This window comes from Struthio camelus, chromosome 5 (genome assembly GCF_040807025.1).
Source record: "Struthio camelus isolate bStrCam1 chromosome 5, bStrCam1.hap1, whole genome shotgun sequence".
NCBI classification, from domain to species: Eukaryota; Metazoa; Chordata; class Aves; order Struthioniformes; family Struthionidae; genus Struthio; species Struthio camelus.
In genome coordinates this window covers 80,936,371-80,963,477 of record NC_090946.1, presented here as the reverse complement: position 1 = coordinate 80,963,477, position 27,107 = coordinate 80,936,371, and the positions used below count along the sequence as shown (strand labels likewise).

Genomic DNA, 27,107 nt, shown 5'->3' with positions numbered 1-27,107 from the left:
GTGGCTCTTTTATCCAAATCACTTTTCCTATTCTTAAATAGTTCCTTCAGTTTGCAGAGCCTCTTCCGGGATGAAGGACTTCCAAGTGCTGTGCAGACTGATTAAACAAGTCATTGGATTTACCGCCGAGATTCTGTCTTCTCTAAGAGTGAAATGCGGCAGCTTTTTAGTTACAGCCGCAGGGTGCGATAGTGTTTACCGAGGAAGCAGAGAGAATTCATCTGGTTGAAAACCCCATGTAGGTGGTCATAACCCAATTTGGGGTGAGAAATAGGAACAGCAGGAATAGAAGGATTTCCTAAGCAAAGATCTCCTTCACTTAAAAACGTTTCAGGAAGAAAAAAGCAGGGAAATCTTAGAAAGGCCTCAGCCTCCAAGGGGAACGCCAACCACAGCTGATTCTCAGTTTCATGGCTTGCTGATGTTTCCTAGGAACTGCGACCTCTTAACCCTAGAGTAAGGATACAGAAACGGAAACGGTGCTGACAAATGACTGTCAGAGACGAGTGCCAACTGCTGAGGAAAAGTCATCTCGCAAAGCTCCTCAAACATCATTACAATCTATATTACTTCTGCTTGCTCCTACAATAAAGCAGAAGCCGAGGAAGAGTCAAGATGGACAAGGCTGAAGTGCTAATGATTACCGAGGAGAAGAAATGAACGCCTTCAAGGATCTCCTGCAGTCACAATAAGATTCGATCTGTCACTCTGGGAAGGATGTGGGTTAATACAGTGCCGTGTCTGTGTAACGATCAAGAAAACTTTGAGGACAGCACTGATCTCCTCAAGAGCAGACCCCGGTGACTGCTCCAGGGCACCTGCGGCCCAGCAGAGACTTCTCAGCATCCCTTTCACACCTCTTACCTAACACTGCACGACGCGGGTGCTTGCAGCTTGCCGAGGACTGTGGACGTGCAAAGCAACCGTAACTGCTTTGCTAACTGCTGCCTTGGGAAGGGGGCCAGTCGGTTGGAGGTGAGTTATGAAACTGCCCCCACAAGCTTTGTGAGCACTACACGTGTTGTATTAAAATCTGGGTTCTTGCTTAATTCTGTGGCCTTTCCGCCTCAGTATCTCCGGTCAGAGTGACTCGGGGACCCCCCTGCCATGGTTGCCCTCAGCGTGCTATTTATTCTTTTTGTCTTTCCCCTCTTTGGCATTGTTATTTCTCACGAGCCCCTTCCTCCACGCACTTGTTCAGCGCATCTGCTATGAAATTAGCTCTGCGCGGCCCCATCGTCTGGCAACTTGGTCAGCAAAACACATGCAGATGCTGCGTAGGAGAGGCTGCCCGCGACGGGAAAAACAGAGGGAGGAAGAATCAGCTGAACGTGGGGATGGACACTAGATGAAAACGAGCAAACGCTGAACCACCATCGGGAAAGCAGGTCTGAGCCCTGGCTTGGGGTCATAGAAAATGGTGCGGGAAAAGAGCGTGGCAGTTCACGCAGTCGGTCCCCTGGCCGCAGCAGGGGATCGAGGCTATCTGTTCCTCTTTCACTGTGACACAGCAGGGCCACAATGCAAAGAGAAAGGAGCAGACGCGCTTGTAAAATGGAGCAGGACAAGCTGGACCTCACCAGCGCTTCTCCAAGGGAACGAGGAAAACAGGACCTGAGCCCGTCGCAGTTCAATTACACTCGCAAACTAACCCAGCTCCTTTTCCATCCTCCTTCTCATCCTCTCTGCTTTCCAGCTAGCATTTCTCTTCAACTCCTCTTACAATCTATCCAAAAATCCTCGGAGGGTCCCCAGTGTAAGAAGTCCCACCTCGCAACGCCGCTTGCAGCTGCGGGCGCCGCGGCGGGGTGCAGAGCGCGGCCGCTGCCACGCGGGCGGGCTTCGCTGCCTGACGTGCCAGCCCGCACTTCAGGGAGCTGAAATTACATGTTTCGCCCTACTGCTATAAACACAGAAAGGAAGCCAAGGAGAGGCAATAACTGGGTATTGGAGAAGGCACTTACAAATTAAGCATCAGCATATCAATGGGGCCGCGACAAAACACGACGTTGGCGCGCGCAGCCTGCCTGGAACGGAAAATTGATGCACTTCTGAAATTGTTTCCCGCTTTTGCAAATGAAGAACGGATGCCGCCGGTGGCTGTGCACGTAACCCAGCACCCGGCTTCCCTCGAACGCCGCCGGCGCGTGGAGACGAGCAGCGCTCCCTGCCCGCATCACCTCTTGCAGACCCCAGCCTGCCACTCGATTCCCTTCTCGTCCTGCCCGATTTCTGCCCAAATGCCCTCAAGCGTTGCGCGATGCTTCTTCCAAGCGGCAGCGCAGTGCATCCCGCAGCTTGTTGGCAAGCGAAAACGTGGCCCAGCGCTGGGTGGCACGTGGCAGAGGAGGACCCTCCCCTGCTGCTCTGCCCACGTTCCCGTGTAAGGACAAGCCTGAATCCCCGCATTTACTTGGATTTACAAGGAATTTCTGAGCCCGTTGCACCCTGCAGCGGCCGTGAACCAGGCGGGAAGGCTCGTCGGGCAGCTCTGCCCAGGGCCGGGGAGCGCGGGAGGCGCAGGGCCCGCGCGGCTGCTCCCTCCGGCAGCTTTGCGCCCGGGCGTCTCCGGGCTGAGTCACGGGCTCACGTGGCGGAGCGGTGAATCAGTCCTAATACGAGAGGGAAACTGCTCGCTGCGAGGGGGGAGCGTGGACGGGAGGCGCGCGGTGGAACGCGTGCCGCCCGCGGCTCAGCCTCCCCGGGGCGGCCGAGCCCCCCGGCCTCCGCAGCTCATGCTCTATTGCTTGCGCACCCGCCTGCATGTCCCGTTATCCGCTGGCAACGGCAGAACTGGGAGAACTGGGAAGGTGCCTGCACGGCCCCATCCTGTCCCACGCTGGGCCGCCTGGGTAGGGAGCCGTGTCCCCCGTGCCCCGCCGGACGGGGTGGCCCCAGTGGTGCCCCACGGTGCGAGGGACTGGCTGTGGGTGTCCCCTAGGTGATGCTGGTGCCCAGGTGTGGGTGTACCCTGGGGGTACCCAGTACCCCGGGCATGTCGGGCTGTGTGGGGAGCGCAGGGGTGTGCCTGGTGCCCCCGGCTGTAGGTTGCCCCTGAGTGTGGCTATCTCCAGGTGCGGATATCCCCAGGATGTGGATACCCCGGGTGCAAGTGTACCGGGGTGGGTGCCCTGGGCGTGATACCCCTGGGTGTGGGTGCCCCGGGTGTGGATATCCCGGGGTGTGGATACCCTGGGTGCGGATACCCCAGGTGTAGATACTCCGAATGCAGATACCCCGGGTGCAGACAGCCGGCTGTGGATGCCAGGGTTCAGATACCTGGGTGTGATACCCGGGTGCGGTTGCCCAGCTGTGGCTACCCCCGGTGCGGATACCCTTGAGTGAGGATACCCTGGGTGCGGATACCCCGAGGTGCAGATAGCCATGCTATGGACACCCCTGGGTGTGGATACGCCGGTTGTGGATACCGGTGGGTGAAGACACCTGGGTATGGATGCCCCCCGGGTGCGGATACCTGCATGTGGATATCCATGGTGTGGACACCCCTCAGTGCAGATACCCCCAGGTGCAGATACCCTGGTGCAGATACCCTGGGGTGCAGATGCCGGGGTGTGGACACCCCTGAGTGTGGATACCTCCAGGGTGCAGATACCTGGGTGTGGTACCCCAGGTGTGGATACCCCTGGGTGCGGATACCCCCAGGTGTGGACACCCCTGAGTGCAGATACCCCCAGGGTGTGGATACCTTGGTGTGGATATCTGGGTAGGGATACCCCCGGGTGCAGATACCTGTGTGCAGATATCCATGGTGTGGACACCCCTGAGTGCGGATACCTCTGGGGTGTGGATACCTGGGTGTGGATACCTTGGATGCGGATACCCCAGGGTGCAGATACCCCCAGGAGTGGATACCCCCGGGTGTGGACACCTCTGAGTACAGATACCGCAGATGCAGATACCCTGGGTGCAGATACTCCCGAGTGCAGATACCCCAGATGCAGATACCCCCAAGTGCAGATGCCCTGGGGTGCAGATACCCCAGATGCAGATACCCCGGGTGCAGATACCCAGGGTGCAGATACCCCTGCCTGCAGATACCCATGGTGTGGACACCCCTGAGTGCGGATACCCCGTGGTGCAGATACCTGGGTGTGGTATGCGGGGTGCAGATATCCCCAGGTGCGGATACCCCGGGGTGCAGATACCTGGGTGTGGTACGGGGGGTGCAGACACCCCCGGGTGCGGATACCCCGGGGTGCAGATACCTGGGTGTGGTACGGGGGGTGCAGACACCCCCGGGTGTGGATACCCCTGGGTGCAGATACCTGGGTGTGGTACAGGGGGTGCAGACACCCCCGGGTGTGGATACCCCTGGGTGCAGATACCCCGGGTGTCGATACCCCTGAGTGCAGATACCCCGGGGTGCAGATACCCCAGATGCAGATACCCCGGGTGCAGATACCCCTGCGTGCAGATACCCCAGGGTGCAGATACCCCGGGGTGCAGATACCTGGGTGCAGATACCTGGGTGTGGCACGCGGGGTGCAGACACCCCCGGGTGTGGATACCCCTGGGTGCAGATACCCCGGGTGTTGATACCCCCAAGTGCAGATACTCCGGGGTGCAGATACCCCAGATGCAGATACCTGGGTGTTGATACCCCCGAGTGCAGACACCCCCGGGTGCAGATACCCCGGGGTGCAGATACCTGGGTATGGTACCCGGGGTGCAGACACCCCCAGGTGCAGACACCCCCAGGTGCAGATACCCCGGGGTGCGGATACCTGGGTGTGGCACGCGGGGTGCAGACACCCCCGGGTGCGGATACCCCGGGGTGCGGATACCTGGGTGTGGCACGCGGGGTGCAGACACCCCCGGGTGCAGACACCCCCGGGTGCGGATACCTGGGTGTGGCACGCGGGGTGCAGACACCCCCGGGTGCGGATACCCCGGGGTGCAGATATCTGGGTGTGGTACCCGGGGTGCAGACACCCCCGGGTGCAGATACCCCAGGGTGCAGATACCTGGGTGTGGCACGCGGGGTGCAGACACCCCCGGGTGCAGATACCTCGGGGTGCGGATACCTGGGTGTGGCACGCGGGGTGCAGACACCCCCGGGTGCAGACACCCCCGGGGTGCAGATACCTGGGTGTGGCACGCGGGGTGCAGACACCCCCGGGTGCAGATACCCCGGGGTGCGGATACCTGGGTGTGGCACGCGGGGTGCAGACACCCCCGGGTGCGGATACCCCGGGGTGCGGATACCTGGGTGTGGCACGCGGGGTGCAGACACCCCCGGGTGCAGACACCCCCGGGGTGCAGATACCTGGGTGTGGCACGCGGGGTGCAGACACCCCCGGGTGCAGATACCCCGGGGTGCGGATACCTGGGTGTGGCACGCGGGGTGCAGACACCCCGGGTGCAGACACCCCCGGGTGCGGATACCCGTGAGCGCCGCCCCGCTCGGTGCCGCGCCGCGCCGTGCCGTAGCGGCGGGCGGGGATGCCGGCGGCGCCTCCGCCCGCCCCGCGCCGCCGCGGCAGCCGCGCCAGACGCAGCGCGGCTCGGAGCGCGCACGGAGCCTCCCGCCGCCCCGGCCCCGCCGCCGCCGCCGCCGCCGCCGCGCCATGGCCCGGAGCCGCAAGGAGAGGAACAGCTGGGGTAGGCGGCGGCGGCGGCGGGGCCGGGGCCGGGGCCGGGGCGGAGGAGGCGCTGCCCGGCTGCCGCGCGGCCTGGGCCCGGTACCGGCGGGCAGGGCAGCACCGCACCGGGCCGCCCCCGCGGGGCCGCCCCGACTCCGGAGGGGACCCGGCCCCTGGCGCCGCGGGGCCGCGGCCGTGGGGAAGGGCCCCTTCCTGCTCGCCCCCTTCCCCTTCCCGTTACGCCTCCCCCCCCCCCCCCGGTCAGCTTGCGGGTCTCTGCTTCGCCGGCGCCGTCGGGGGCAGCCGCGCTTGGCCGCTGCCTGGGCGCATCGGCGGAGGGGCCATTTTAAAACCATCCCCGGGCAGATGCGGGCGGAGCCGGCGGGGCCCACGCGTGGGCAGGCTCGCGGCGGAGCCGCCTTTGTCCCCCCCCCCTCCCTCCGCGCCGCCTCCCGCCGCCGCCTTTGTGCCCCGTCGCCCCCCCGGGCCCACGCGAGGCGGCGCGGCCGAAGCCCCGTTGCGCGAGGGTCTCTAGAGGTGCGGGCCGTATTGGCCACGGCCGTCGATAGCGGTCGGGGGACGCGTTTGCGGAAGGAGCCAGATGCCGGAGCGCCTGATTTAAGCGCACGGAGCCTTTGGCGTGCCTCCGGCGAGGGAGCTGGGGGAAAATGTGCGGCGCTCGTTTGATAAAGGACGTTTTTAGCTCTGGCTTTCGAAAGGGGGGGGGGGGCATTGGGCCCTTGGTTAGCTGACGAGAAAGCTTCCTGGTGGATTTTCTGACTTTTTTTTTTTTTTTTTGGGGGGGGGGGGTCCGTCTCACAAACCTGCCAGTTGCGTTCCTGAGCGCTGCACGCCCACGCGTACCTTCCCTTCCACTCTTGGTAGCGTGAGAAGAAAATCCAAATGATGTCGAGACGGATCTGAGCAGAGAACGCAGCGTACTGGAAAGGACAGCCTTGCACCAGCAAAACAATTAAGCACACGCTTTAGTGCAAACAGGGTGCTGGGCCGCGCTCGGCTGAAATGTGATCTGTCACCGGTTTGCCGAACTCTTGCTTAGATTCTCAGTAAGTTGTGCAAGAACCGGGACCCGCCCAGGAGCCGAAATGGATGTCTGGGGGATCAGCCGCCTGCCGCTGCTGCTGCATCCATCTGCAGGTCAAAACCAGACCCGAGGGTGATTTTGCAGCACTTTGCCAGGCCGCTTGGCCCGGCAGGTATAAATTAGAGTGCAAAATGCCTGTATTTTTAGTCGAAAGAGGCCGCCTGTAATGAAGGCGTGCCTTTATACAGCAGAATGTGATTGCCCTGCAAGACGTGTTCATACCGGTAAGTGACAGCAGTACGGTGGAGGGACATCAGTCCCTGATGTGCTACTTTCCTCAGCCCAGCTGGGGAAGGAGAAGCCTAGAGCTTTTAACATCCGGCTTCTCCAACTCAGGCAGAAAGCCCTAGCTGCGTTCTAAAAATGTGCCCATGTGCCATTAAAAATACTACGCTATTTTGAAAGGGAACAAACTTTGTCCTAGTTACGCTCAGGTTAGTTAGGCCTGGAAACAGCTAGCTCCTTAGCGCAGGCCTTCTCCTTTGTTTCCTAAAAATGATTTGCTCGTTTAAAGATCATAAAGCAAATTAGGGTGAGTGATGGTACGGAGCCCAGAAGAAATTGCCTGCAGTCGGCTATCACAGCTGGCTTACGGTGACACCCATATATCCCCGGGAGCTCCGTGCAGGGTGTGCAATGCATCAAGCGTCGGATTTAGCCCTGGGCAGAAGGTCAGCATAAGGCTGTGCATCATTTAAGGCTCGCTTAACAAGCGTGCTAAGTGGTGCATAGACCTCACAACTGCTGTTAGTTGTTGAATGAACGGCTGGAGGAGCTGCGTGGCGAAAAATCCCATGCCCTTTTTTTGGAGGAGTAAGGGATCCTGGTTTTACCTAAATAAGGATTGTTAGTCTGAATCCTAAGTGGTCCAGCAAAGTCCAGCAAGCTTGATGAAGGCTTAGAGTAGGTTACACTGAATTTTTTTCTTAAGTTCTTTGTGCTTTTCAGTTGCATATGCTCAGCAGCCTGGACCCCACTGTGGTAAGGCCATCAGAGATCTCCGCTCCTGGTCGCTCATTTAAAAAGCACAGATCGGAACAAATTGTGTGAAATCTGTCGTGTTTCCCATCATGGCACATGTTGTAATCAGAATGACCCACTCATCAAGAATTCGGTTTTCAAAACTGTAAAAGAGGTGGCAGAGGTTGTACTTCTTGGCCAGGATTTTCAGACTGGACTTGAGATTTTTGAGAGCTCTCAAAGGGGCCTGATGGTTGGGAAATGCTTCAGGAAAAGGGACTCCTCTTCAAAACAGGCCAGGTTGAGATCATCAGTGCCACAGTTCCAAAATGTGCAGCGATGGGTTAAAACTGGGGAGAAAAGGATGATTTCTGTAGCTTTTTTTTTTTTTAATAGTAGTGTGAACATCCTTTCCATTTGTCATTTTCTGTCCTTTTACAGTGGATTTTGAGATTCCACTTACATGCATTTCTTTGTGATTCTGAAGGCTAGAAACCTCCTTAAAAATGAAAAGAGAGATTTTTCAGAGAGGCCCCTTTTCAGAGAAAGCCACGAATCAGAAGATTCGCAATAAAACTGTAGAGCTTGTAAACGAAAAAAAGAAAATGAAATGTTGGGACTAGCAAAAAGCGACTAGATGACATTGCAAGCTGGAGACCCAAATCACTAGACCCAGCGATTGGTCTTTGTGCCTTTGGTTTTGAGGCAGGAGCGCGGAGCAAATAACGACTTTGAACAGAACCGTCTGATTAATTAAAGATGAGCAGGAGCAAAGATCAGCCTTTCCCTTTTGGGGGTGAGAACCGAGATCCCCTGAGCCTGTCTAGCAGCGGTGAAATAGTGCCCTCTTCACGCATCTTGTCGTGCTGACGCTGAAGGAAGCTTCGGGGCTGCCTGTCTGTCTGTCTGATGGGTGAAGGGGGAGCGGCACGTGGAGTCCGTGGCCTCTCGTTGCACTCTCTTCGCTAAGGCCACCGGCGAGGAACAGCACACGCGGCCACTGTTCAGTACCTCGGTGGTGTTCTTGGACACCAGGGCTTCTTTCAACCCTTCCACACCATCATTGGGGCCCTTCTCCAGCTGGAAAGTGAATCAGGTGCAGGTGACATCGCGCTCTGGAAGTGGATCCAGTGGATCACCTCCGAAAGGCACTTCAGCCTAGACTCCAGCTCCTTTGGTGGTGTCCGTCATCAGCGGTTTCAAAAAATGCACTGTTAGGGGGGCACTGAGCTGCCAAGAAAGCTTCCAGGAGGAGCCTTCTGCTTGGAGGCGCCGTCCCCACCGGGTTTCTCCTGTGCTCGCGCCGCCTGAGGTCTCATGTACAGAAATGCCAGTGTTTCTGCTCGAGAAATGCACAGCTTTGCCATCAGTGGAAGGAAGGTTAAATGTTATAGCAACAAAGTAGTTGAACAGGAATTTCCCAAGTAGGGTCGAGGCTTCAGAGAAGGCACTGAACCCTGTCAAGCCAGTAAAACGTTTTAAAGTGCTCTATATACATAAATATTTTCTCCAAACAGTGTCATGGATTTCATGCCCTCTCCTAGTATTTCATAGCACATTTACCAAGGTTTCTTTTCAGGCGATCGTGACAACAAAAGAGTAAAAATGGATTCGTATCAGAAATGACTAAATGAAAGGCTGGCAGTGGAGGGAGGTTGGTCGCTGACGGAGTGGGTTGAGGGCCAGGCAGAAAGCGCGTGCTGGGCAGGAAGGACTGGTTTTGGAGAGGCGGTCATTGAAGATGGGTTGCAGTCATCGTGTCGCTCCCGATTCAGACTGGGCTGAAAAGCAGTTAAGCGAACAGTCCCAGAATTTATATGTGGAAAAAAGATGATGTCCCTTTGGTAGCCTTCTCTTATGGTAGCCTTTTGATGGCCGTAGGTGGGAATAAGATTCACTCTGAGAACTGGCAGCCTTGCCTTTGAACCCACCAATCCCAGCACATAAACTGGCACGGCACAACCACGTAACTGTTGAACGTGACCTAAAACCTCCTCAAAACCATCTAGAAGGACCTGTATTGGATCTGCTTTCTTCCCAAGGTAGTTAGTTGTATGTCTGCATCTCCGAAGCCTGCTAATGATGGACTTGGCCCTGGGAATTTCCCGGCGATAGGCATTGCTGTTGTGTCAGAGCCAGCTAAAGCTCTGTAGCTTCATGTAAGTGGTGGTAGGTGTAGGTGCTAGAAGGTTGCACGTTGGATTTTGGCGTTTGAGCTGTGTCTGCTGTTTGGTGGCCAGTAATCACCTTGTTTCTTTCAGCAGTCTTTCATCCAGGAAGATCCCAAACCACTTGCGTTATCAGCATAATCATTCCTTGTTGCGCCTGCCAAAGGGGAAGGGAGCTGAGCTGGCCACGCTCTGCTTAAAGCTGTTGTGCTGCCAGCTGGATGACTCAGGGCCGGCGGGAGGAAGGTGCCCTCCGCATCGGACCGCTGCTCCGAAAAAAGCAGAGGATGGGTAGCAAGCCGGGCAGCGTTGGCCGCTCTGCTCCGCTCCGCGCCGCAGGCGTGCCGGGGCGCCGGGCAGCGGGGACGCAGAGCCCTGCGCGGGGAGCAGGCAAGGGCGTCCGCGACGCGCTTGCGGTGCAGGCGGTCCCGGCGAAAGCAGCTCCGGAGAGGATCCGCACAGCTATTGCTGCTCGTCACGTTGCATCCCCGGAGGCCGGGAGGTCTCGGCGGACGAGCAACGCGCCCGGCTCGGCGGAGGAGCGCTCGGTGCCGGAGAAGTGACGACGACGGAAAGGTTCCCGCTGGTTTCCACGCAGCGCTCTGCCTTTCGCCCGCGGGTTTTACGGGGCGGACGGCGCGGCGGGGCGCTCCCGGCGCGGGAACGCGTTTGCAGTGCCAAGCCCCGCGGGAGAGGAGCGGCCTCTCCGAGTCGCCCCGGGGAGGGCGGCCGGCGGTTCTGCGCCCCGTGCACGGGCTAAGTACGTACCCGGCGTCTGCAGCTACCGGATGCGTTCTTCTGCAGCGGCTTCAATGCGTTAGACAGCAGCTGTCGGTCTTTGCGTAGGCGCAACGTGAATTTATTTAAACCGGCCCGTTTTCCTGCGGCCCTCGGACGACGTAGCGAACGCGGACGCGGAGCTCCTTCCCCTTTCGGCTCCCCGCCAGCAAAGACGGGTGGCTTCCAGGAGCCCTCGGGAAGCGGGGAGGAGGAACCGTCGCCCGGCGGTTCCCGAGCGAGCAGCCGGAGGGTCGGCGTCATTGCAGGGCGCCGAGCAGGAGCCGCCATAGCGGGCGGGGAGGAGCCGAGAACGGTGAAGAACGGTGAAAACCGGAGGGCGTTTAGGACAGCTTAGGTCTCTCGCTTGTCCTTTGTGGGTTTTGTCACTGCCAGGTGCAACTTTCTGGAAAACAGATAACTGATTTGGGCTGGAAAGACCAATTACAGAATCACAGAATCACAGCGCGGTTGAGGTTGGCAGGGCCCTCTGGAGATCATCTAGTCCAACCCCCCTGCTCAAGCAGGGCCCTCTAGAGCACACTGCCCAGGATGTCCAGACGGGTTGTGAATATCTCCAGGGAAGGAGACTCCACTGCCTCTCTGGGCAACCTGTTCAATTACGATCATTGATTCCCAGCTTCTGAAAAATCTCCGACTCTCGGACGCTGCAGGTGGTCTAATAAACCCAACGTGGAAGTCTCCCCGCCTGCAACTGAATGCCAGAGAGAGAGTTTTGTCTGCAGGCAGCGCACGGGGAAGAAGCAGAGGAGACGGGGCTGCAGGCGGTTCAGCGAGCGTAACGTAACGCCTTCTCTCCCGCGGTGCCCCAGCCAGTCAACGGGCCGTGTTGCCAACGCGTTGTCTCTCTCTGAGCTGGGACGTCCTTGCAGCCTTGCCCCGTGCCTGGAGTCTCGCGGGGCCACCGGCCACTTCGCGTGCTGCCTGGTACCCGCGGGCACCCTGCCCGCATCCGAAAATGCCTGCCCCCCTCCTCCTCGGTGGACGTGTCCGGGCTGGGGGAGCTGGTACGCTCGTCCCACCTGCCTGCCGGCTGACTTTCCCACCGCTGGTGGCTCGAATCGGCGATGTTTAGGCTCAGTTGAATTTACACGTTTTTTTCCTGCCTCCACTATGAGCCACTTCCTCCAGGGATCTCTTCCCCTGTGCTTGCTGTGCAGCTGGGGGAAGAAAGAAAAAAGCTGGACCCGGTTGGCTCAGCGAGGCGTTGGGAGACGCCACGGGAGAGAGATCCTTCCCCCCGTAGACTTCATATGGCCCTCGCAACGCGGCAGACCTCAGAAAGAGCATGCAGACCTGTGACCACTTGGCCCGAGTCCGGACGTACGCGTCGGGAAGATCTTGCTGCTGCGAATGGGATTTAGCGCGTGCGACAGCGTTGAACGCGCTTGATTTGTCAAGCGATTTGGCAGTGCGCAGCTGGAGCCTGGTTTGGTGTACTTGAACGGGGAAGTTTGTTTCGTGGAGGCCGCTGAGCGGTGACACGGGGCAGGGGCTGGCGTCTGAAGGGAGTTTGGTGCTGTTGGGCCCTGACTGCTGCAAGTCAGCTTTGTCCGGTGGAGAATGTGGCTTTTCAGAGCGTTTGGGATTTCTGTTTTGCTAAAAAAAAACCCCAAGCGTCTAGAAGAAAAGGTCTTTGTCTCTCAGCTCTGAGCAAAGAAAGCTCATGGTCTGTGGCTGAGAACCGCCAGAAATCCCCTGGCAACGAGACTCAGTGATCCTGATATTTCATAGATGGATCATAGGAAATCCGAAACTGTTCCAAAAGCACCGCTGTTATTTAAAATACAAAGTTGCCGCTGGAGGCTTGTTAATAAAGAGGCCCAAAATGGACAAACCCCTTTCCTCCTGGGATTTATAGTTCATGTTTTACCCTGCGTGCCCATAGTCCTAGAAATAGCGGGGGGCTGGCAGAAAAGTGAGCCCCTGAGGTCAGGGTTGGAAACGGGGACTGAGGGGTCTAACTTCAGGCCACCGGGTTGGGAAACTCCCAGCCTGAGTCAACGAACCAGGGACTTCTTGACGAAATGTGGAGGAACTTTCCATCCCACGCTCCCTTCCCTGCTGGCGAGGAGGTTTTACACGACTGTAGGTGCGCTCAACGGCATGAGTAATCACCCTCGGTGGTTTTTTTTCCTGTGCTGGGAGGTTTGGAGACAATGAAAGGAAAATTACTGGAGCTGGCCAGCTCTTTCCAAGCCCCAGGGCTGTGGTCTCCGCGGACGGCTGTTCTTAAAGCGCGTCTTTGTCCTGTATTGCAGCGACGTTCACCTCCGTGCCCAGGAGGACGAGGTCCTTCACAAAGCACCTGATGGGCAGTGTCCAGAGAGCAATCAGATGCCTGGAAGAGATGGCCAGCAAGGGGGGACTGAGGGGCTCGGAGCCTAGCAAAGGGAAGGCTAAGGCGGGTGTTACACCAGTCTTCACGTATGTGAGGCGTTGTTGCAGGCCACAAGAGAATAATTTGTTCTCCGTGTCGGCTCTTGTAGGATGAAAAGCGATGGGTACTTTCTATCAAGGTTGATCTCCGTAGGGAACAGATTGCCAAAAGCAGCGTGGCGTGTCCGTCGCGGTGCCTGAGCGCAGGGGTGACAGACCTTTGCGCTGAACGGTGCTGTTTTGGGGTGGACGTATGGGTTAGCTGACCTGGTACGACCCTGTCCAACCTATGACTCTGCACTTTGCAGAAGAAGAAAGCAAGCAGTCCTTGGTTTCCTTTTGTAAGCAGGTAGCTTTGCGGAGAAGACTTATGAGTGGAGCTCGGAGGAGGAGGAGTCCGTGAGGAAGGCAGGGCCGGTGCAAGTCCTCATCGTCAAAGATGACCACTCCTTTGAGCTGGACGAAGCCGCGCTGAACCGCATCCTCCTCTCGGAGGCTGTCAGAGACAAAGAGGTCGTGGCTGTGTCCGTTGCTGGAGCGTTCCGGAAAGGAAAGTCGTTCCTGATGGACTTCATGCTGCGATACATGTACAATAAGGTATGGCTGCAGCTTGCGGGTGGTTTATCCCACAGGTGCGGTGCTGCTGCTCGTCGCTCCCCGCGACACGCTGGAGAGGACACTGGCCTGGCGCTCTGGGCGCGCTGCAGCCAGTCTTTCAGCCTGGGACCTCCCAAGGCCTCCCTGGGAGAGCTGTACATCAGGGAGGCCTCCGAACGCTTGGGCTGGGTGCTGGCGCGGGGGGGAATAGGCAGTTCCCCTGCCGTGACAAAGCTGGCGGAGCCGGCTCTTATGCCAAGCGCGAAGGCCGGGGCAAAGCTGGGCCAGGTTGGGAGCCGGTGGAGTGGAGGTCTTTTCCTACGGTGTAAAGAGAGCAGCCCCTTCCACAGCTCTGGGCACCGGTGGGTCTCCGGTGGGACTGTGCCTTTCTCGAGTTGGGAGCAGAGATGGTCACCCGTAGGAAACCTCTCTGGCAGGCGTTGCCTCGCTGCAGCGCTGGCGGGGAGGCAGCCCCGAAGAAAGGTGCAAAACCCAAACGGGCCGAAAACTCGAGCAACTCCTCCTGTTCCCGTCTGCAGGAAGCGGTGGACTGGGTTGGAGATTACAACGAGCCGCTGACCGGCTTCTCCTGGAGGGGAGGGTCTGAGCGGGAGACGACTGGCATTCAGATATGGAGCGAGGTTTTCCTGGTGGACAAGCCCGATGGTACAAAGGTGAGTGCTTCTCTGCTGCGTGTTGTATAGCTGCCTGTCCGTTGCTGGGCAGCTCGTTTTCTGCCGCAGGTTTTGTCAGGCTGCCTCGCTTTGTCATAGGTGGCGCAAATGACTGTGCACATTTAGAGAAGGCCTTTGAGTCCATATTCCTTATTTAGCACAGGTGGGTTGAAATGCACTGCGTGATACGATGTCCCGGTGTCCCCATACGTCCCCGATGCGCTCTCTAGGTGTCCCTCTGTGTCTGGGCATCCCAGAGGTGATTTCTCGGTTGTTGCCAGGGATGTCGAATCCGGGGTCCTTGCAAACCTCTCCCCCTTCCTAGAGCAGGAGCTGTAAAATGGAGCGTCTTCGTTCAGGATACTCAAACACAGAGAGAGCTGGATTTTGGGTAATGTTGCAAGTGCAACTTGTAGCCAGGGGTGTTTGCGTTCATCTGCTCTGCAACGAAAAGCACAAAAGCATGAACACGAATTATTTATTCAACACGAAAGCAACACTGAATTATTCATTGTGTGATTTCTAAGCTTGGTTGGACGTGGTTTGGGTTTAGGATGTGCGGTAGCTGCTGCGTTTGGCTCTGCGACATGAAGCTAGTGCAGACTCCGGAAGACCCATCCGCGCGGGCAGGAAGCACTTGAGGAAGGAGGCAGTTCCTCCTGCGTGTCGTGCAGCATGCATCTCGCGGCTCGCTGGAGCCCTCGCGCTGCCAGGCGCGCGTGGGGATGCTCTTTGCCTTTGTCCTCCACCAGTTATAGATCTGAGGCAGGAGAAGCGAGATTCCCAGCTCAAAAACGCGGTTGGCTGTCACCCTCTCTCTCCCTGCCCTCCGCCGCTGGCGTTGAGAGCGATTTTGCTCGGATGCGGACGTGTCCTTGGGGGCAGAGCGCTGACTTGGAGCTTCCTCCTCGCAGGTTGCAGTGTTGCTGATGGACACGCAGGGGACCTTCGACAGCCAGTCCACCCTGCGGGATTCGGCCACTGTGTTCGCCCTTAGCACCATGATCAGCTCAATACAGGTAAGGAGGAGGAGATCTCCAGGGCTCAGTTCCCAAGAGGTGGTGGTAGAAAACCAGCAGCTTGGCATCAGCCTGGCGCAGCAGCCGGCCCGGGCTCTCGGTGGGAGAGACGAGGCCGGCACGCCGGCTGCGCGGAGCGCGGGATTCACGCGCGGCTCCAGCCGTACGGGGAACGGGCTCGTCTGCTCGTTTCACGCCAGGAGCAGGGCCAGCAGCAGCAGAGGGACCTGGGGGGCTGAGCAGCAGATGGGCTGGGGAACTGAGCACGCGCGTGTCTCGCGGCTGCTGAAGAAACCTCTGGAGAGGCTGGAGGTAGTTAGGGCCTCCCTTCCCGCCCTCCGGCCGCTGCCCTGGCAGGACAGCGTTAACACAGGCTGGAAGCTGCGTCCTGATGCAGAGCTCAGCCCGTCACGTAAACGGAGGAGGAGGAGGAGGACCTGGACTTAACGGCTTCCAGGCTGGAGCACGACCGCCTTTGCTGCTCCCGTGCTTTGCTGTGCCGGGAGGAGCGGTGTCCGTCCGTCCAGCAGTACAGCTGTGCTCGGGACCCCTCTTGTACCGGCCCCACGGGGCAGCTGGGCCTTTGGCTGTGCGCCGGGGGGAAACGCGGTGTCCCGAGGGACAGGCCGCTCGGCGCGCTCTGCAATTGCTCTGTTTAAATGCAGGTTTATAACTTGTCCCAGAACGTGCAGGAAGATGACCTGCAGCACTTGCAGGTAAGGCTCCTCGTCCCTGCTGCTCGGCGGCGCGGGGCTGCCCGCGCTAGCGCCCTGCGCGCCGGGGTTGCGTGTTTTGCAGGCAAGGCCCCGGAAGGGTCTCTGAGTTGCCCAGCTCCCGTTCTGGCATGCGGGTCATCGTTCTTTAACGAAGGGGCACGAGCAGGGGCGGCGAACGTGCTACGCTGGCTCATGTGGCTGGGAAGTCGCCTAAGGGGCGACGCAGCCCTGACCGGTGGCAGCGAGCAGCTAACGGGGTTTTGGTGGCCGTCAGGTCCTGCCCGCCTCTGCTGCTACCTCTGCCCACGCTTTGCTGTTGTATTCAGTTGCCTCGTTAGTCAGGCTTTTTATTTTTCAGTCGCTTAAGAAAAAAGGAAAGAAAAGCAAAAGTGGAAAAACCCTGGAAAAATCAGTGCTTGCGGAGCTCTGCATTGTTTTATGCAGTAAAATTTTTTCACCGTAATGCCTTTTTAGCAGTTAACTCAACGGCTAACGGTGCAACTTTGATCTTTCGGTCTGAATTTTCAGCCATTATTGTTTAACATGTTGACCCGTTTTTAGGCGTCTGTGAAATACATTATTGTGCCTTCACTTAAAAATTGCAGCCCAGGGGGGCTGGAGAGCCTCCCGTGTCTTGCTGGTAGGCTGGTCTTACAGAGGCAGCGCAGCGGGGCAAAATACTTGTTTTCTGAACCCGTTTCCGCTTCGTGCTGGAGCGCCCGAAGGGAGCTGGACCGCAGCGGCCCCGCTCGGGCCGGCGCGGCCCGCAGCCCCGCGCAGCCGCCGGCTCAAACTCCCCTGGTGCCTTTGCTCCTCTTTCTTTGCAGCTTTTCACCGAGTACGGCCGGCTGGCCATGGAGGAGACGTTCCTGAAACCTTTCCAGGTGAGTCGGAGGGTGCTGGCCGCCGCCGCCGCGCGTCCCGTCCCGTCCCCGCGGCCGGGGCCGGCTCGGCCCCGAGCCCGCTGCCTTCGCCACGAGGTGTCACTGCCGGGGACGGGCACGGGAAAGGGATGCTCGGAGGCGGCTCGGCCGAAGCGAAAGGGACCGCTCTGCCTCTCCTTGTCCCCCGGGAGGCTCCTGGATACGTGCAACGTCCCCCCTTTTTCCGCCTCCCCCCCCCAATTCCCGCCCTCGGCGCGGGGCCGGCTCGGCGCTCTTGCGGCCGTCAGCGCAGGGGCGGGAGGGCGCCTCGGCTTTTTGGCGCGGCCGCGACGAGGAGGAGGAGGGTGATGCCGCGAGGCGGCGCGGCCCCCACCCCGGGCGCGGGGAGTTTGTGACCCCGGGCGACGCGGGAAACACCCCACAAACGTAGCAAATGTGCAAAGTGAGATTTGGGGCGGGGGGGCGCGCTGGGTATGTTTGGGATGCTAGCGGGTACAGAGGGGCGATAAAAGATGTTAAAGCTAGCAGCAGAGACATGTGGCTCGGGGCAGGAAGACCTAGGAGAAGATTTTAACGCGGCACAGAAAAAGCCAGACGTTAAATAAATATTTCTGTTCCCTATTTAAAAGCTACCAGGGTTCGGTGGCCAAGTCGTACAGCGCAAGCGAAATACTCCGTCCGTAAGGAGAAACTTCGCAATGTGCTTAAATCATTAGGACTGGTTAATGGGCCCTGATTTTACCAAGGACCATAATTAAGGATAATTCGCTTAGTACTGTGGGTAGTAAGTCCTGAAAGGCAATCGCAGTGTCTGCGGTATCTCAGAGGACCACAGGTTTGGTCGGTAAAGGTAACCGGCACCGTGATGTTTTGCCTGCTGCAAGCCTTATCCCCAAATGATGTTGGTTAGAAGAAGTGACCAACGCAGCAGATCAGCCTTGTCCGTAGTAAATGGATTTAAAAACTCATTAACTGCTAGATGAGAGAAAACCCCGAACTAATTGTAGCAGGGAGCCGTCATCCGCCAGGAGCGTTTCCTTGGCGCTCCTCCCAGGCGCTCTCTGCTTCCTTGCGGTTTTCGTTAGCCCCCTGGAAGAAAATAGCCCAAGAGGGGGAGCAGCGCTTGCGGGTGTCCCAAGGTTTGGCGGGTCGGCCGCCCCGGCGGAGCGGGCTCCTGCCCGCGCAGCACCTTTTAGCGCCGCCGAACGTCCCGTCCGAACCCACCAGGAAGGAGGAGTCTGGAAAAGCGGCCGTAGGGCGAGAGACTTTTCATTTTATCCGAGGGGATGTCAAACGCCGAGCCGATCCCCGTCCGTAAGCGCTTACCGCGGGCTGCTTCTCCCTCTCGGAGACAGAGGCAGCGTGCAGCTCGCGGCTTGGGCTGCCGTTGGCCATGGCCAACGCGCTGGCCTTTCCTTTCCTTTCCTTCCCCCCCCCCTTTTCCTTTCCAGATGTTTTATGGAAGGGAAATAAGGAGAGGGAAATATTTTCCATCCCTCCCCCAAATCTCTATTTTAAATGGAGGGGGGGGAAATGCTGCGGCGCCGGAGCCGCCCGCGGTTTTTTCCGCTGAAAAGGGCTTTGGCAAAGATGGGAAGTTGACCGCGCTGGTGTTCGGGGGTCTTTATTTTTTTTAAAGTAGAAACTTTGGCTGCCTCGATAAGGCTTACAAAAGTAAGATATTATTTTGCGTTATTGCTTGCCGCTCTGGCTGGAGGCGAAGCCCCTCGGCTGAGGGCCGCGGCGCGCCTCCGGTAGCCGGCTCCCGATTTCGGATGCTGTCGCGCTGACCTCGCTCGCGCTCCTCTCTCTCTTTTCCAGTCTCTCATTTTCCTCGTTCGCGACTGGAGTTTCCCGTACGAGTTTTCCTACGGGTCGGACGGCGGCGCCCGCTTTCTGGAGAAGCGCCTGAAGGTACGTCCGCTGCGCTCCGGGGCCGCCCCAAGGCGACAGATCCCCTACGTCCCCGGGCGGGACGGAGGGGTCGGAGAGCCCCCGGCCGCCCCGCTCTTCGGCGGGTGGCGGAGCGGCCCCCGCGGCTCCCGCCCGTGACCCGCTGAGCCGTCCCCACCCCGCCGTGTCGCCCAGGTCTCGGGCAACCAGCACGAGGAGCTGCAGAACGTCCGGAAGCACATCCACTCCTGCTTCACCAACATCTCCTGCTTCCTCCTGCCCCACCCGGGCCTCAAAGTAGCCACCAACCCCAACTTTGATGGCAAGCTGAAAGGTAACGGAGGCCCAGGTGGCCTTCGAAGCGGGTGCCTTAGCGCCGTCGCGGCGGGAGCGGAGCCGCGGGCCCCCCCCGGCCGCAGGGTCTGGCAGCGCGGCGCGTCCGTAGCCCGCCCGGCCGTTTGCCCCTAGCTTCGAAAGGCCGCGCAGGCAACGTTTGGCGCGCGGCTCCGCGGGGCACCGCGAGCCCCGTCCGCGGGTTAAGGGCGTTTCGGAGCGCTGGCGTCGCGGCTTGGCTGCGGCTCGCGGCGGGGCCGGCGGCAACCACGGCGGTGGGTTTCTTTCCAGAAATAGATGACGAGTTCATCAAGAACTTGAAGATTTTGATTCCCTGGCTGCTTAGTCCCGAGAGCCTGGACGTCAAGGAGATCAATGGGAACCATATCACCTGCCGGGGCCTCGTGGAGTACTTCAAGGTATCGGCTGCCGCGCTGCGTGGGCTCCTTCGGCTGCAGCCCGTTGGCGTTTTTGCCCTAATGAAAGGGGAGAGCAGCAGCAGGCTGGGCAGCACCTGCAGGCTGGAGGACACGTGCTTGGGCTAGGTGAGCCCTGCCTGCCCTCGCTGCCTGGGGCAAACACCTTGCTGTCGGGTACGTGGCTGAGCAGTCGGCTTGAGAAGTGGCCGGGGCTGTTGTCCCCCCGCAGAGGGCTGAGGACCACGGGTAGGCTGAGGGCCACGTGCTCAGTGCCTTTGGGAAAGGCTTTGATCTGCTGTCATGGCTGCTATGGTGTTTCAGTGCAAGGCAGCAGTGAGTAACCTGCCCTCGGGGCTACCTGACCCTGGCTCCTCTTGTAGTGAAGGAAGGAGGTGGGTACAAAGCCCATGGTGAAGGCACTTGGAGTAAGTTATGGGGGGAGAGCCTCGAGTGACTGACCCTGGCTGTGCAAGGGGTCCACCTGGAGCCCCGCTGCTGAGCGTTTTCTCACCACGTGCCTCCTGCTGAAGCCATCCTGTGCCAGCTGCCTCCTCCTCTTCTGGGCGTTGAGCGTCCTGTTAAAGCTGTGCCTGTAACCGGGAGGAGGTGTTGGCCGGCTGCTAGCGAGCGCTGGCTGCAGCTGACGTGACTCCATGCCTCTCTGCTGTCTTGCAGGCGTACATCAAGATCTACCAGGGGGAAGAGCTGCCGCACCCCAAATCGATGCTGCAGGTACGTGCGTGTGAGCTGGTGGCCAGTCGCGTGCTGTCGTTGCCACTGGTTTCCAATTAAGTGACTCCGGAGGTGCTGGGCGAGTTTTTTATTTTGCTTCAAACGCCGTCGTACAACACCCCAAGCAGCAGCCCCCCGGGAGGTGTTTGGCCATCTCGGATAGAAACCTCCAAGAAGGTGGAGGCAGCGCAGCTTGGCCGCCCCGGCCGGCGGTGACCACCTCTCCGTGCCCGCAGCGGCGGCCGCTTCCCCGTGGGCCCAGAGCGAGCCCAGCGGGTATCTCCGTGGGGCTCAGGCTCTCCTCTGGTTTCTCGCTGTTTCCCCGCGGCTGAAGCCCGAGGCCTCATGGCTTGGCGGGTAGGAGCCCTGGCATCATGTGGGCGTCCCACCTCCCGGGCGCGAGGACGCGGCGTTGGTCGGAGGCTGGGGAGAGCATGGCCACGCAAGGTGGCGGTTCGGCCTCGGGCGTGAGCGGTCGGGGCGCTGCGCCCGAGGGCGCGCGGGCGGGCGGCTGCGCTCCTGGGCCCCCAAGGTCAGCTTGGTGCCCCTTCTGCCCCTCTCGCAGGCCACAGCGGAAGCCAACAACTTGGCGGCGGTCGCCACTGCCAAAGACACCTACGGCAGGCGGATGGAGGAGGTAGGTGGTGCTGAGCGCAGCGTTTCCCGGCGCTCGTGGCTCCCGGCTCTCTCCACCCTCGTGGGGAAATGTCCCCTCGCCACCACTGGCTTTCCTGACAGCAGATGTCCGGCGTGTGCTTGGTCAGGGCTGGTTACGGTGCCGTGTGCTCAGGCTCCCCAAGAGGCTCTGCTGTGGTCGCGGTGGGAAAGGGACGTTCCTGCCGGGTCAGGATCCCGTGGCAGGACAGGGGAGGTGACGGACGAGCCGTCGCTGTTGCATTCGATGGCGGCTCTCTGCAGGCCCCGTGGCCTCCACTGAACTTGCATCGTCTTGATGCTGAACATCATCTTGATGCTGATCTTGATGCCCTGCTTGAACAGGGGGGTTGGACTAGATGATCTCCAGCGGTCCCATCCAAACTAAACGGTTCTGTGATTCTGTGATCTTCCCGGTGTCTGCTTGGTGTGGGGTGGCTTTGGCCCAAATGGAGCGGGGCTGCTGTGACCGTGCAACCCATGGGGAGGAGGAGAGGGGCTGGGTGCTGAGGACACCGGAGCGCAATCCCGGAGGTCTCGCCGCAGGACGGGGCGGTCCGTGGCCACGCCGGGGCCTCGCAGAGCCCCCGTTCCCGGGGCTGCTGAGGCTTCTGGAGTGACGGGGCTGCGTCTTCCCCGCAGGTCTGTGGTGGGGACAAGCCCTTCCTCGCACCCAATGACCTCCAGAGCAAACACACGGAGCTGAAGGAGGAGGCGGTGAAGCTGTTTCGCGGGGTGAAGAAGATGGGCGGGGAGGAGTTCAGCCGTCGCTACCTCCAGCAGCTGGAGAACGAGATAGACGAGCTCTACGTCCAGTACATCAAGCACAACGACAGCAAGAACATCTTCCACGCCGCCCGCACCCCCGCCACGCTCTTCGTGGTCATCTTCATCACTTACGTGATAGCTGGAGTGACCGGCTTCATTGGCCTGGACATCATAGCCAGTCTGTGCAACATGATCATGGGCTTGACACTTATCACACTGTGTACCTGGGCGTACATCAGATACTCTGGGGAGTACAGAGAACTGGGCGCAGTAATAGACCAAGTGGCCGCAGCGTTATGGGACCAGGTAGGATAAAGAGCTTTTGTTTTTTTTAAAAAAAAAAAACCACACACACAAAAAAAGGACAAAACGATCCCCCTTCCCGAGCCTCCCCCCCCCCCAAACCCCAGGACTTCTCCTCCGCTGTGAGCTGGCTTCTCCGTTGGCCGCGGGGCTGGTGGGGCAGGACAGCCGGGGCCGGAGCGAGGATAGAGGGGTCTTGCAGGACTCGCGGCGCGAGGCAGACGGGGACCCGGAGCGCCAAGGAGCGGCAAGGCCGGACCCGGAGGGACTTGTCACCTTGTCACGCGGCGAATGCCGACCCCGTGTCCTGCGCCGGGCTCGGGTCTTGCCGCCGGTGTTAGAGATGAGCCGGAGGCCCAGGTTGGGGTGGGGGGGTGAGGGCTGGCCGGAAACCTCGCAGCGAACTGTTTTGTTCTGCCTTTCCCCCCCCATCTAGCACAAAAATGCTCATTTGTGGGAACCCAAACTTGCTGGAAGTGGCCAGCTTCCAGTAGGACCTCGCTGGCGAAGTGTTCACAAATCCACTTTTTTTTTTTTTTTTTTTCCTTTCTTTGTCGAAAGGGGAGTGCTGGCTCGCTGCCCCGCTCCCGAGCGGGGATGGTGGCTCCCCCTTGGCCTCGGGGAGCCAGGACTGGGCTCTGTGCTCGGCTTTGGCGCTGGGCCTGGCTTCCCCAGTCGGGCGGCAGCTGTGCTGGCTCAGCTGCGCTGGTCTCCTCCCGCCCCTTTCTTTCCTCCTCTATTTTTTTTTAAAGAAACAACTCTTCGGGGTCTTCCTTGGGCCGTGGTGTCAGATAAGAGCATCTTGAAAACAAACCAAAAAAAACCCAAAATTGTAAGGAGAGGTCCTGGGGAGCGCCCAGCCCCGGCCACGCTCTCTCGCCGGCCCGCGGCGGCAGCAGCGGTTTTATTTTCAGCGTCCGCTCCCGCGCGTTTCCCGTGCGGCAGCGGTCCCTCGTGCCCCCCCCCCGCCGTCGGCCCCCGGCGCTTCGTTGCGGTGGGGCCGCCGGCTCCTCTCTCGCTCTTTATCCACCCCGGGGCTTGAAACCGAGCGCGTTTGCCGACTGCCCGTTTCCCCGCCGCGACCCGTGGCGCGGGGGGGGGGGGTTGTAACCGGCTGTTTTGGGGGGGTGCAAAAAAGGGAGCATTTGCCGTTGGCTTTCTTCCTCCTTTGGGGCGCACCGGTGCTGGGGGTCCCGCGGCCGGGCAGGAGCCCGGGGGGTTGTGCGGGGCGAGGGGGGAGGCGGCAGCCCCAGCCCCTTGCGAGCGGGCGGCTTGGGGCATCCCCCGGGACGGCCGCAGGGAGGGCAGCCCCGGCGCGGGGCGGCGAGCGCGGTACGTTCCCACGGCCGTGCCTGATACAGAGATGTTCTGTTGTATTTTTTTTTTTTTTTCCCCTTTCTCCTTTTTTTTTTTTTCCCCCCCCCCCTTTATGCCTCTCCCCAGGGAAGCACAAATGAGGTAAGTGATGTGTGTGTCCCCCCCACCCCTTAGCTCCCAGGGGCTCCTCGAGGGTGAAAGAGAAAAGGGATGTGTGTTTGGGCTGAGCCGGGCCCTGGGCGAGGAGGGGGTTAACATCAGCCGAACCCAGTGCCCCCCGGCGCAGGCTTGGTGGCTCCATTGCCCACCTCCACCCTGGTGAACGGCCGCCGTGCCTTCCAAGCCTGCTGCGACTGTGACCGGAAAAGGGTTCAGCCCCAGCCCCGTGCAGGAGGGAGCCGGGGGGGGCAAAAAGGAATATCTGCCGATGGGTATTACTGCTCACTTCCATTAATCCTGAGGTGCGAGACGAAGGCGGCTCTTCTTGCCCCCAAGGCCTGGCACCGCCGTCTTTCGTTTGCTGTTGACGCTGCTTTCTGCCACTTGAGTGGTTGGGGGGGATTTCCTCTTGGAAAAAATTTGGGGCAGGTCTCATGCATCCGAAAGAACATCTTAAACGTAGCTGCAGCGCAACGCGTTGCGTTCGTTCCCCGTGGCCACGGCAGAAGGCCTGCGGTGGTACCTCTCTGCTCCCCAACGCCTGAGCAGCTTCCCAAAAGGAAACGTTTCTGCCCTCAGCGCTGGGTCCCTAGACTTCGCTCTGCCTTGGGCCACAGCAAGAGGCAGAGCATGTTACCGAAGAGCCCGTGCACAAATCCTTTCTGCTGAGAAAGAGGTTGGGGGGGGGATGGAGTTCGGGGGTGGAAGACAGTCTTAAAAATGCCATGGAGTGCTGAAAGTTTGTGTTACGGCAGACTTGAAGGAGTGGTGTCGAGCTTAGGCGCTAGAAAAGGAAGAAAACCAGAGGCACAGCAGGCCTGTCTCGTCCTATAGCGCACAGGCATCTGCCTCTCGCCAAATCTCCATCTCGCTTTCCTGTGCCGTATCAGGGATAGGGTCAGCATCCTTTTAAAAAACAAACAACCAACCAACCAAACTCCTCAGATGTCATCTCTTTACCCTTCTTCTTGCTGAGTCTCCTCACCTGCTTCGTCTGGTTATTGAGGCCCCCCCCCGCCCCAGCACACATGGAAACGCGCCCAGGCAGGACGGGGTTTTCTGTCAGGCAGTAGCCTTGTGTCCTCCCCAGTCATCTAGATGTCGAGCACTAAAGGGCTCATGTGAACAGATGGTGTCAGGCAGGAGCTAGTGCTTCCCCCTCCTCCCACAATTCATTTGCGCTGGAAGAACATCAAAGCTGTGATAACCCTGCCCTCTATGGCCTCTGCAACATAAGTGATCTGGTGCCAGCTCCTCTGCAATTAGCATTCAGTAAGAAGGCAACAAGGGCGGAGAGGACAGTAGGAGGCTAGAGGGAGACCACTGGTTGCCTTGGTGTAGCAGGGTTGCAGAGGGACAGGGCCTCCAGCTGCAGCCTGGCACAAGACCAACGCCTGGTCCTGATCCTGTGGCTATGCTGAAGTTAATGCTGTGTGGGGAATGCAGACTGCAGCCACACTGACTAAGGACGCACGCCAAGAAAGTTGCACCACTCCTGCTCAAGCTGACAAAAATGCATTACTCCAACATCAGGCATGTAACTTTTACCCTCTGATCCACTATAGTGCTATGGCTGAGGACAGCAGCCTATCACCGTTCTCTACAGACACAGGGAGACGCTGATTTATTAGCATAATGGTACTGGTATTTGCAAAGGACAGGCTTTCCCATCAAAAAAAAAAAAAAAGGAAAATGCACCACAGGTACAATGGAAACATTGTAAAAAAATTTGAAGAACTAAATCTGCAGTCATCTGCAGAAAAATATTCTAGGAAAAAAACCCCCAAAAACCGCTGACACATCTTACACAGCAGAACCTACTGTATGACATCGTTTGTGTCTGCCTGGTGGTGTAACACAAAATGCTAAGCATGCTGACATATAAATTTTGCATGTGAAACCACTAGAGAAGGGCAATCCTTGTAGATACCTTACTCACATGCCAGGCATCTCTTGAATTAATACAATTCAACAGAGCATTTCCCATACGCAAGAAGTTTTGAAAGATTAGCAAACTCTTGACCGCTACTCTTAACTTTTGGACACTTTACCTAGAACCAAATGTTAACGTACAAAACAAATGGCAGACTGCAACTGGTTTGACCCTGCAGCTGTGCTATGGAAACAAAAATCAAAGCCTGTATCATAAGCATACTGAACTGAGAAAGTAAGCCTCTTCTCTCTCTCTCTCTCTTTTTTTTAAGGCATTGTACAAACTGTATAGTGCAGCAGCAACTCACAGACATTTGTATCATCACGCCTTCCCTGCACAGAAATCAGAATCTACCGAGGGCTCAGAAAGGAAGAAGATGTAAGCCAGAAGTTTTCCTGTCAGTGCATGAACGAGATGCATACATCTAATCATCAGTTAAATACTTTCATCGGTGTAGCCTTCACAAGCTCCTGCTGTGGAGCAGGGAGAGTGAAGAACAAGTCACTTGTAAGATGGTTCGATATGTTCATTTTACTTTGACAACACGCTGTTTGATGGGAAGATGTAGGCATGTTTATCATTTTGTTAATATGTACATATTTGTTTTGCTGCAAATACAAAGTGCTTTTAATTTGTACTATCAAGTGTAATTCCCAGCTAATTTATGAACTCTTATTTTCCACCTTTTTTAATTGGCATAATTTCCATCAGTGATCTCATGATCATGTACATGATACTGCAACTAAATACTTCCAGACAAACCCTAGCATTATTCAGACGGCAACTTATTTTCCGATACTTGAACAAGTGTAACATGTAATCAAGGTTTTTCTTTAGTTAACTTTAAGTAGCTCATGGCAGATATGAGCTAATTACATCAACATAATCAAAAAAAAGTATTAACTGGCTTTGTCAGAAATTGTAAGGACACTTCTGCTACAGTATATTAATGACATTGTAAGGAAAGCATACATTTTTGTTCATAACTAATGCACAAACTATCACTTTGTACATGTATTTGAGAAAGTTTCACTGTATTTCTGTATATATATACTCATTATAGTGCATAGAAAGTGTGTTCAACAGTTCTATTCTTTTATCATCAAAACTATTAAAGTTTGCTTTTTGTTCCTAAGAATTCATTATATAGTAGCAATTATCACAAGCGTTTAGCACTTTTTTTTTTTTTTTTTTTTTTTTTTACATTCTCTTCTTGGTATCCTTTTGGCCTTCAGAATGGGTGCTTCAATTTGTAAGCAGACGTTTTGAAAATATGCTGACTGCTCTCCTGACCAGCTGTGACCTCCCTGAGATACTTCTGCTGCTAAGATGGTAAAGCCAGGTTTTAGGAGCTTTTATTTCACCTAAAACTTGTGTTTCTTAGGGCTGAAGAATAGCTTCTAAGTGAAACAAGGCTAAAGGAAAGGACTCAGGGCTACAGGCACGTTGAAGGACAGCAACAGGTAAAAATACATCTGTTCACCTGCCTGTGCTGTCCATCTGAAGAACTGATGTACTCCAAGATACAGAATTTACACAGGGTTAAGCCTGCAACTACTTTGCACAGTTATGTCAAGTTAGGTACTGTATGCTTCAAGAGCCACAGCTGGGTTTTCCACAGAACGATGCTAAGTGCAAAAGCAACTTTCTTCTACCTGGAACTCGTGCACGCCATACATAGGGGACAACATGA

The 27,107-nt window shown here is 57.7% G+C and overlaps 1 protein-coding gene across 6 annotated transcripts; it reads left to right on the top strand.

Moving 5' to 3' along the window:
- Nucleotides 1-5,492: 5,492 nt before the first annotated feature.
- ATL1 (atlastin GTPase 1) lies at nucleotides 5,493-26,552 on the top strand. 6 transcript variants are annotated; one of them, XM_068947584.1, is made up of 14 exons: nucleotides 5,501-5,622; nucleotides 13,363-13,610; nucleotides 14,150-14,284; nucleotides 15,199-15,303; nucleotides 15,969-16,019; nucleotides 16,847-16,903; nucleotides 18,725-18,817; nucleotides 18,992-19,130; nucleotides 19,421-19,548; nucleotides 20,224-20,280; nucleotides 20,846-20,917; nucleotides 21,577-22,008; nucleotides 23,449-23,463; nucleotides 25,686-26,552. In XM_068947584.1, the coding sequence occupies exons 1-14, from the start codon at nucleotides 5,589-5,591 to the stop codon at nucleotides 25,794-25,796; spliced, it is 1,677 nt and encodes a 558-aa protein (XP_068803685.1). In that variant the 5' UTR covers nucleotides 5,501-5,588; the 3' UTR covers nucleotides 25,797-26,552. The 6 variants fall into 6 exon arrangements, with proteins under 6 accessions (XP_068803687.1, XP_068803685.1, XP_068803686.1 ...); XM_068947583.1 differs by having other exon boundaries at nucleotides 5,518-5,622; nucleotides 13,360-13,610; XM_068947581.1 differs by lacking the exon at nucleotides 5,501-5,622 and adding an exon at nucleotides 6,860-6,932 and having other exon boundaries at nucleotides 13,360-13,610.
- Nucleotides 26,553-27,107: the final 555 nt, after the last annotated feature.

Excerpts from the sequence above, each read along its gene's own strand:
- ATL1 (XM_068947581.1), top strand. The coding sequence starts at position 6,875 with ATGAAGGCGTGCCTTTATACAGCAGAATGTGATTGCCCTGCAAGACGT. Across the intron at positions 13,611-14,149 it reads TGCGATACATGTACAATAAG|GAAGCGGTGGACTGGGTTGG; the intron begins GTATGGCTGCAG and ends TCCCGTCTGCAG. Across the intron at positions 16,020-16,846 it reads ATGACCTGCAGCACTTGCAG|CTTTTCACCGAGTACGGCCG; the intron begins GTAAGGCTCCTC and ends CTTTCTTTGCAG.